Source organism: Belonocnema kinseyi, chromosome 3 (assembly GCF_010883055.1).
Source record: "Belonocnema kinseyi isolate 2016_QV_RU_SX_M_011 chromosome 3, B_treatae_v1, whole genome shotgun sequence".
NCBI lineage: Eukaryota > Metazoa > Arthropoda > Insecta > Hymenoptera > Cynipidae > Belonocnema > Belonocnema kinseyi.
This window is the reverse complement of record NC_046659.1, coordinates 94,628,351-94,639,247: the sequence shown is the minus strand read 5'-3', so window position 1 is coordinate 94,639,247 and position 10,897 is coordinate 94,628,351. Positions and strand designations below refer to the sequence as shown.

The 10,897-nt window shown below is 30.7% G+C and overlaps 1 protein-coding gene across 4 annotated transcripts in view; it reads right to left on the bottom strand.

Moving 5' to 3' along the window:
* Positions 1–6,130, bottom strand: part of LOC117169165 (mitogen-activated protein kinase kinase kinase kinase 5) — a 26,027-nt gene extending 19,897 nt beyond the window's left edge. For all 4 annotated transcript variants that reach the window (XM_033355381.1, XM_033355383.1, XM_033355382.1 and 1 more), the window contains exons 1-7: positions 5,895–6,130; positions 5,762–5,819; positions 4,177–4,332; positions 3,800–4,032; positions 3,451–3,714; positions 1,471–1,666; positions 1,286–1,389 (exon numbers count right to left, since the gene is read on the bottom strand). In XM_033355381.1, coding sequence (XP_033211272.1) covers positions 1,286–1,389; positions 1,471–1,666; positions 3,451–3,714; positions 3,800–4,032; positions 4,177–4,332; positions 5,762–5,819; positions 5,895–6,005 — 1,122 coding nt within the window. In that variant the 5' untranslated portion in view covers positions 6,006–6,130. The remainder of the gene's footprint in view (positions 1–1,285; positions 1,390–1,470; positions 1,667–3,450; positions 3,715–3,799; positions 4,033–4,176; positions 4,333–5,761; positions 5,820–5,894) is intronic.
* Between the last annotated feature and the right edge of the window lie 4,767 nt (positions 6,131–10,897).

Sequence of the window (10,897 nt, the reverse complement as noted above, 5' to 3'; positions counted from 1 at the left end):
TTTAACAATTTAAGGGATATTTTAAGGGATATTAGACGCTATTAAAATTGCTAAAAAAATCTTTAGATTTAAGATATCAATTGTCATCAATTATCAAGCATATTAACCTTTCTTTTCTATTATTTTAGATAATAAATACTATTAAATACAAATTTTTTTTATTAGGTTTATATATTCATTTAAACATTATGCGAGATCAAAAAATAATTGCGCGCGTGTTTTTTTTTCAAGTGTCATTGAGAAAGGTGAACATGAAAGTGAAAAGGTGAACTTTTTGTCAAACAGATAAAAAAAATTTTTTTATAAGTTTAATAATTCCACTTCATCATTTTCTATCAGGCTTGCCGTTTACGCTTTAGTCACATAAAACGAAACGTGTTCTCCTGTTTTGATAAGAAAAACTAGGTGACGAAATGATGAGTATTGTTCCTCCTAAAGCTAATGACGTAGATTCATATCATAAAGACGTCGAAACTTTTCATCAAAATGTGGTATAATTTATTTTTGGAAAACGATAAGATAGGACAAAAGTAAAAGTACAAAATTTTTCCCATACCATTTTTCAAAAAGATTTTTAGTCAAATATATAAATAATAAAATTGAAAATTGTATTTTTTCGCAATAACAAGTTTTGATGATGTCCATCTATGGTTGATATGATATTTTTGCTAAAGAATGAGGATAAATAATCAATTTAAGATAAATTAAGTGCGAATGAGAAATTATTGTCAGAAGATAGATTTCGAAATAAAACTAAAATCTTTATTAGAATAAAGAAAAAAAATTAAATATATGTTTCAGTTTAAATAATACTACACTATAAAGATAGATAATTCTTTTTCATGGCCTTTATCATTAGCTTTATAAAATTAAAATATTCACAACATAAAAAAAGTCAAATTGATCAAATTCGTGCCCTCCCTTTTACTTTAGGAAACAGAATATTCTTCAGCGGCTAATTCTGCGACATTAGAACGAAGAAAGGTTTGATTTAAAATGGATTCGGCTTCACAAAAGTTATGCTAATCAAAATTGTAAATAAAATGTTACTGTGCCAAATAAAAAAATTATAAATTTCAAAAATAGGTATAAAAAGTTAAATACGTGACAACCCATGGTAACTATGAACATTCAAAAGGTCCATTAAATCATAGTGGGAACTTCTGACATCAAAGAAAGTCTTTTTTGTTTACTAAAAATAAAAATTCAAATTTCTCATATCTTCATTTCCCGGTCTAGATACCACCCTGTCATAAAAACAGATGAATATTCGTATTGAAATTACCTTCACATTATTCATAATATCCATAATATCCCACGCAGGACTACTATCCACAGAAGGTGATGTAGATTCCCTTTGCAAAGTTCCACCATCTAAATTTATTTGATCTGCAACAATAAGTTACAAATAGATTAAAAATAATTCTATAAAAGCTTCGTAACTTTCGAAGGAACTAAAAATAAAATTACCATCACAGTCTAGCTGGGAAGTTGGGCTTTTCGGACGGGACCTGGCCGTATGTCTCGACGCAATTCGCTGCGGAACGTTTGGCACTGCACCGTCTTCGTCCGCCTCGAGATCCGTGAACATGTGGCTAGGATTTGAAACCTTCTGCAGCAATTCCAGTGCCAAGCGCTTGTTCATTTCTCCTTGAAAAAATGCATGCTGCAATATAAAACACAAGTTAACATTTTCAGGGTTACCGTCTTAATAAAAGAACGAAATTCCTGGTCATTTCCCGGTTCGCAAATAATTTTCCCGGTTAATAAAATGTAAAAAAACGAAATATAAAGCTAAACAGTAAAAGTACAAGTAATACAAAATAAACAACAAACTAAAGCATTCAAAGTGGAACTCTTTAATTTTTTACTTTTAAAATTGAAGTTTAAAATTTTTTAAATTTAAAAATTTTCTATTGAATTGTTCAATAATTTACCAGGTTAACGTCTTCAATACTCTAAACTAAAGAATAAATCAATGAACTTTAAAAATGGTCAAAATTATATCATTCAGTTATTTTAGGCCAATAAATATTAAAAATTTTACATTGTTTTCAACTTAAAAGTTCTTAAATTAGAATTTAAATTATTTTTATTTTAAATAGTTTAAGCATTCTTGAAAAACGTTAAAACTGTATTTCAAAATCTTGAAAAATCTATAAGTAGTTTTAAATTTTTTCAAATTTAGCTTTAATTTTGTTCAAAACTTCTCAATAACTTTAAAAATTAATTAAATTTTTCGTACAAATTTGAGAAAATCCTGTGAATTTAAAAAAATGTCCTTAAAATTTGGATTTCTAAATCAAAATTGAACACTTATTATTTTTAGAAACAATTAGAATAATTTTAAGAAATATTTAGAAGTTTGAAAAATATTAAAAATTAACTTAGAACTTGAAATGATTTCAAATAATTTTAACGAAGTGTTTTTACCGAAAAAATTTTTGTTATACGTAACGAACTTTCGGTGCAAATACTCACAAACCCAATTTAATGCAAAATGTAGATTTTTGCAGTTTACAAAAAATTCAGAGGCTTTTTAAGAATTGTGAAAGCTTCCAAGCAAATAAAAATATTTTCTTAACATTTTATTAAGTAGAACAATACAAATTGTAACGTTAAAATGTTAAAAGCTTTTCGAAATTTTAACAATTCAAAGCTTTTTATGTCAAACATTCAAGTTTCAAATTGTTTACTTTAAAATATTTGGCTTCAATTTTGTCGTCTTAAATTATAAGTCAAATATTGCTAAATAAGAAATAATTTTCCTTTTTCTTAACCAAATTTTTAAAAATTAAATGGGTTTAAAATGGAATAATTTAGACTGAAACAATATTTTTAATTTAATAAAAGCCTTTAATTACGAATTAATTACGAATCTGGAAATTCTTTAACTTTCAACGGATTTAGAATCATTTGATAAAATCAATTACTTTACAGTTTTTAATACTTGAAGTACCGATACATTTTTAAAATTATTTATTTATATTTACAGTTGATAAAATAAAACTTTTTAATCAAAACTTTGCAACTTTTAACGTTTTTAATTTCTAATTGTATAAGCCTTCAAGAGTGCACGTTAAAATTCTTTAAATTAAAAATATAAGCTTAAAAATAAAAATCTAAAATAGAGAATTTTCCAGGTAAAAGATTTTCGAATTACGCATTATACACTGAATGATACCATCATTTAAAAAGATATCAATTCAAGTAAATATTTTAAAAACTGTTGAAATCGAATTTGTACAGATTTTTCTTCTGAAAGTTTGTAAAATTCCCGGTCAAGAAATAAATTCATTGCCATTTTCCGGTCCCCGAAAATAACCGGTTTCCTGGTCCAGCGGCCACCCTAATTTTACAATGTAATAATTAACAATCTAGTAAATAATAATGAAGAAAATGACAAGCAAAAGAATACATATACATCAGTAAATTAAATTAAATCGTGACCTGTAGCAATTTTTCGGCCGTAGGTCGTTTCTTGGGATTCTTCGTAAGGGCAACTTTTACGAAATTATGAAACGTAGGACTCCATTTGTCGCGATCTTTGAGTGTTGGAGGCTTGAAGCCAGATTTCGACATAAGGAAAAGGGCTCGCATCGGATGAAGGTCGAACATCGGTGGCTGCAATTCTGCGAGCTCTATTGCTGTTATTCCACAGGCCCAAATGTCGCAAAGTTGATTATAACCACCTTTTCTTTCCACAGCCGCAACCTGTGTCAAAATAATTTGGTTGAAAATGACAATAATTTGGTAAAAGATTTGTGAAATCTCTGAAAGTCTCGACATTTAGAAGTACCTCGGGAGCCATCCAGTATGGAGTGCCAATAAAGCTTTTTCTTTTGTTAATCGTTGCCGTAATTTGAGCTGAGACTCCAAAGTCCGCCAATTTTACGTCCCCGGTTTCTGTTAATAAAATATTGGCGCCCTTGATATCGCGATGCATTTTCCCCATACTGTGCAAGTATGCTAATCCGAGGAGTGTTTCTCGACTCATGTAGGCTATTTGTATTTCCGAGAGGGGCCCAGTAACTTTATAAAAACAAAATAATAAATATTTTATAATAATTTAATCAGATTAAATATATTTCTTTTACTGTTTTTATTTTTTCTTCTATTTTGTAAGTGCAGTAGATGTAAATTGACTCCAACTTTTCTGATAATCAATCCACTTACTGTGATATATATCTTGCAGAGATCCTCCTCCACAATATTCCATGCAAATCCAAAGCTTATCTCGCCGGAGATAACTTCCATAGTAGGCTATGATGTTTGGATGCCTACAATCCTTCATCATTAAGATTTCTTGTTGAATAATTGCGAAATCATCTCCTAAAACGATCACGACTTTTTTATTGAACACTATTACACATTTTTAATTCCTTTTGTAGTAATACGCTTTCCAATAAACAACGCATCGTATCTATTTTATGACGTTTACGATTTTTAGTTTTAACCATTTTTTTATTTGTTATCAGATCTGATAAAACAACTTGATATGTGGTTGCAAACAACAATTATATCAAGCATTACGAACCACGTAAATATTTTTCTACTTAAAATATACCTAATTACTTATCAAATGAAGTAATGTTATTTACATAAAATCACTATCAATGGTACTTTTTTAAACTTAAAATTAGAAAAAGCATTGAAAATCCATCCTCGATCGTTATTCGTCATTTACTTTAAAAAATTCTATAAAATCGTAACTTTAAAATTGTAAACGGCCATTTTAATTACAATTATCTCGATTTTCAATATTTAACAAAGAATATTTAAATTCGTTTTTATTGAGAAATATTCAATAAAATTGTATAATACACGAGAGCACGAATGAAAGGTTCATTTGTTAAAAATGTTCTACTTCATACCTAGGGATACTTTAAAAAAGGTTACTTCAAACAGTTATTTTTAATTTTCCAAATTGATTAATATTAATTCTCTTCAGATAATATATAATATTCTAGATCAGAATTTTGTAAATTTAAGTTAAACTCTTTTTTTAATAAATGAGCACAGGACAATTTAATATTTTATAGCAGTGATGGAAACTAAAAAAACTTGCTGGTGAGGTCTTTTGTATGGCAATAAGCTAAAGAAGTAGGCATGCATTTTGTCCACGATTTATACAAACTAATTAAGGACCTGACCAACAAACTTGTTGAATATTGGGTCATCTTGCAACAAGACTGTTGGCAATTTTGACGACAACCCCTGATTACTAAACCCTTTTCCAGGCCCATAATAATGTTGCAAGATAGATAGACTGTCTTGTTGGACGAATAATTCAATTTAAGAATGAAAAGATACAGGAATCTTTAATCATCTTTCTCTCAGGAACACCATACAAATTTTGCAAGCTCATCTCTCAAATTTGTTATTTGAAAGCTCTAATTATCAATGTTCTTTTCTGTGTTTCAAATAGAAACAAGCAAATAATGCAAGATTCATAACATTATTAAAACAAGCTCGAGGCAAAGAATTTAATGAAATATTCTGACGTGACGACTACTGCGACTAATATCCAGGAAATGAAATGACAACCTGCCGATAGTAAATTAAACCTCAAGAGCGACAATTACAAAACCGAATTCCTCAATTCAAGATAATGGTCTAAGCTTCCAATCATGTGGAAGTTCTAAAAGATTTACGATCTTGTGACTATTAAAGACGCGATAAAATCAGAAAAGGAATAAGTAATATTGAGCAGAAGCACTTCGCGAAACGGTACATTGAAAGAAGAAAACATGGGACTGACCTGGCTCCAATTTGATAACCTTGATGGCTGCAAGATCGTTCATCGAGAGCCTCTTAGCCTGGAAAAACGTGGGAAATGTTGAGTAAATTATACTCCAGAGCATATTTTTTTAAGGGATATTAGTGGTAAACACCTTGTAAACATCTCCGTAAGTTCCGCTGCCTATTCTTTGGATGAGCTCGTACTCGTCCTGCGGATTCCGTCTGCTTATATCACTGGACAGTGCGTTAGCGTTCACTGCCATCGCGGTCCACGGGCCCGTTTTCACTAATATCTACTGATCGTAATTAAATAACTACAAACAACACTAATGTGTACTGTTTTAAGACACATTTGCGAGGAGGAAGGATGTCACTTTCGTCGAAAAGTCGCCATTTTTCACAACAGCTCTGAAGTTGGTTAGCAACGTCTGACCAAACTACAAATCGAATCGTGCGAGTTATCAAATTCAAGATTCGATTGCGCGCGAGGATTTTGAAAACTCAAAGGTGTTTTCAAGAACCACGCGATCCTTTGTAATTTGTATTATTATTCAGTGTAAGTCATAGTCTAACTTGAATAAATACTAAATGCCAAGAGTTTTCAATTACACGTCGTCATTTTTTTAATAGCACAAACGTACAGTGGAAACCAAATGCAAAGCATGAAAAAATTAATATTAATTGGTCCACATATTATGTAATGCTTTTAGGAATTAAGAAGCGTTCAGAAGAGGCTACAATTCTGTTACGGTGGGGAGTGGCAGCCTTCAAGAAATGTTACGAAACATTTTTTAAGTAAAATAATGTTCACATTTTTTAAATTATATAAGACGGTAGGGTCAAGTGGAAAAAGTATTTGTTTCAATCTGTCTTTCGTGGAAAAGTTCAGGTACTCTATCAGGATAGTCCAGTAATTAAAAAAATTGAAAAACTAAAAACTTTTTAAATTTTTTAATTTTAAGAAATTGTCTACGGTTTGTGTTCGAATGGCAACAGCATACGTGTACTTTTTTGAACAAAGTAGCACAAAGGTGCAAAATTAGAATGATTAAAAACTGTAAAGTTTTTTTTTTAATCAGTTTTTCTAAAGGAAACGAGAATATGCAGAAAATAATATTTAATTTGAAATACGTATTCCATTAACCAAATCCAAAAAAAAAATTAATATTTTTTATTGATAGTTCAGAAACGTTCAAAATTAACAAGAAATTATTTTGCCTAAAATATATTTTATGTTATTATTTGTTGTCGAAAACTGTAAGATTGCAATAGAGAAAGAGATATCCAAAAAATCGGCATTTTTCTCTAAAATTGAAATCACCATTTAAAGATAATAACAAAAGACCACTTCCGAGATTAAAAATCGACTTTTTAATTTTTCTAACTAAATACATACTATCGTGATATGGGGACGTTAAATAAGAGTAACAAATATTTGATGAAAAAAAGTATTCTGTTTCGATAAAATCAATATTTATAATGTGACGGTATTGCACTGTGACAAATTATTTTTCGCTGAAAGTCCTGTAGAAAGGAGAAAATTATGTGTTTAAACAAAAAATAATAATTTGAGACAATGTAGATTTTGAAGAGAAGAAAAAAATAAATACTATGCTAAAATACTACGCTGCAATTATAACAAAAATTTAATTAAAAATTTACCCTTTATTATTATATTAAAAAATGTTAATTCGAATTAATTTCTGTAACAACGTGTATTAGATTGTTTAAGTATTTTTTATGGAACAAACCCGTTTTCGGAAATAGTTATCTAGTTCTGTAATGCCATCCTTTAACGCTGCACTTGAAAAAATACACAATAATTTTTGCACCCACAGAAAAAAATTGTAATTTAAAAAAATTTAAATTTGTTAAAATACTTTTAATCCCTATCTGGTGGACAAAAGTGATACCCAAAAATTAAGCAGGAAACCACTAGGATTATTGTGATAGATCAAAACAACTTACGTTGATTGACTTATTTTTTGTTAGAATGAATACGTTATAAACATAGTGGAAAAGTTAGATTGATTAAAGTTTCGTATTAATAAGTGCGGAGAGGGGGGACGCTCATTTTCTATTGTTATGCCCGCGTTACAAAAAAAAGAGAGATGGGGTCACTAAAAAAATTGTCCAAAAAGGCACACAATTAACATTCCATTGGATAAAATCCTCTAAACAAACTTTTTCATTGTTTTTTTTTTTACTTTATTGTCCCGGAAGCCCTTTTATAGGACCCTAAAAACTACCCTCTCATATAGTGAAATTCGCGCAACATTGCGAATTATAAGGTTGGATGAAATAGGGTTCTGAGTATTTTTTCCTACTTCTGGCGTAGTCCTGCAGGGCAACTGACAGGGTAACTGACCTGGGACACGAATGGCTTGTGGTACTTTTGCAAATGATCACCCTACTCAGGGAAAACTTGTCAGGGCCTTCACAATTTTTTCCAAGAATGCGCTAGTTTCTAAAATTATAATAATAGTACAGAATAAAGATCACTTTCTAGTGAATAAGTACTCATATTACTTTTAAATGAAGATTCACTTTTTTCATAGACAATTATGTACTTCCTCGAGGAATAATAAAATTAATGAAATAATTATAATTAATAAAATATATTTGAGAGAAATACTGGGTTGTAAAGAACACAATTCATATGCGCCATGAATGAATAATCAATAAATAGCATCAATTTATTTAAGAACTGGCTTTTTAGCTCTAAAATAGCATTGAATAACCTTTGCATGTTATTGTAAAAATCTGAAAAAAACTTGAGTGAAATACTGAATTTTAAGGATCACAATTCGACGCGCTAGAAAAGAATAACCAATAAATAGCGTCAATTTCATTATGAATGGGCATTTTTGCCCTAAAATGGCATTGACCGACCTTTAAATGTTATTTCTAAAATCGAAAGAAAAAAAATCTGAGTGCAATGTTGAATTGCAAAAAACAAAATTCATACCCTCCGAAAAATAAATAATAAATAAATAGCGTCAATTTAATCAAGAATGGCCATTTTTTACCCTAAAACGGCCTTGCGCGACCTTTAAATATATATTTGTTTAATTCTGAAACAAATCAGAGGTTATTTTTTCGAAAAAGAAACAATTTGTAGGCGTGCCAAGTTGAATTTAAAAAAAAACCCCTAATATATACCATTAAGACAAATCCCTTTCGGGGTAAGCGTGCCTCACTAGGTGAGAAAGGGAGTATTGTATTGAAGTATTGTATTGTATTGAAAGGGAGTATTGGGAGGGGAGGGGGTATAGATTTTTTAGATTGATCTAGAATCCCCGTGTTCTTGATTTAAATAGCACGTTCGTTCTGCAGCACTGTTCCGACCCAAGTCGCTGATCAATCTCTCTAGCGATCACACTATGCAAAGAGCTTCACAAAGTCATTATTTGAAGCTCTCCAATCGGGTCCATTAGTATCTAAGGTTTTTTGTTTCAAGCGTCATTCACCCTACTAATACTCTCCTTCATGTATTTCTGATAAACTATTTGTCGCCACACTTTTCTCTCCTGGCATACCTCTTTAGGTTCCTTCACGTCCATGCATTTTCTCATGCAAAATTCTTGTATTTCTATGAATTTTTATGTCTCTTCGTATTAGGGTCACATTCACACATTCTAACCATTCTTTCCGCGGTTTGCCTCTGGGCACGCTGTTATTTACTTTACCTTGATACACTTGTTTCTTCAGTCGATCATGTTTCATTCTGTCAACATGTTCAATCCAGCTTAACGCATTTCATTTGTAACTGTCCACTAGAATCTCATCTATGCTACATTCTTTTAGTATTCTTACGTAAAATCCCTTAGTCAAAATATTAATACTAATCATGGCCTTATTAGCCCATCTTTTTCAATATTGCTATAAGCTATTGTAGTTATAGTTATATAGACATGCAGTTAAAGTTTGAAGTTATAGTTATAGTCAAAGGTATATAGATTTATAGATTCTGTTCCAGTTTGTTAAATTTTACGATGAAATAAATAAAGTGGAAATGAATTAACTCAGGTAAATGGCTGAAGTGATTTAAAGCGAATAATTTCCGAAAATGATCTGAGCTCCGTTATTTCTCTCTTGTGGTTCTTCCGTTATGCCACTCGAACTTTTCTTGATTCTTTTTAAATAACGAGAAAAAAGATCTGCCATGGAGAACGTCTGAACTCGAGAACCGTTGGCGCTCCATTTCTGTACAAAGTGGTGACCATGTGGCTTTCATTCAATTTATTTTACTCTCTTCGTATATATGCATATTCGTATTGGCTAATGTATATAGGTATAAAATATACATACAAACACGAGTGTCAGCCAGCTGACGGCGAAACTACAAGTTAAACATTTTATTGTCGTCATTATAATAGTCAACCCTCTGTATTTTTTGTTCTCGAGTACCAATGGCATTATCTCCTTTATTGACGTCGCAAAATTGAATTTTATTCTCAGGAGGGTTTTAAACTGTAATAATTTATAACTATATGCCAACGAATTTTTTCCAAAAGGGCTTAATTGACATTTTAAATTGGAATCGGAAAATCTTAGTAATATATGGAATAACCGTAATTTATCAAAAATGTACAATATTTAAAATTCTTTAATTGTGACCGGTGAAATCATAATAAATGATTTTTAAGTCAAAATATCACTTTTTAATAATAAAATCTATCTAGTTATTTGATACCACATATTATGATACCTCTTAACAATTTTTATCTTTAATTTCTATAATTTCGACACGTCAGTTCCATGCCGCACCACGCCGCGTTTTGTCGCTCGTTCTGTAAAACTTCAGGTGTTATGCTTATACACAGGACTTGAAGTGCTTCTATTTACAGTGGTGCGGTGGGCCAAACGCGACAAACAGTGAGCCAAAGTCGCGAAAAGCTCTCTTATCCCAATTAAAAAAAATTAGTAAAAAATTTATTTAGCATACTCGTCCGCCATATTAGATCCGCCATGTTGTTGTCAGAATTTTCAACTTCGATTCGTAATCAGCGAGCCCAAAAACCCGCAAGTAACAGAATTTAGCCTATTTTATTAACATTTTATACTTTTGGCCAGCTTTTCGTGATTAGGTTCCACTGGCACTGTGCCCCGCGGCCGCCGAAGAAAAATCCGGGTTAAGAATAAAGTTGCAAAA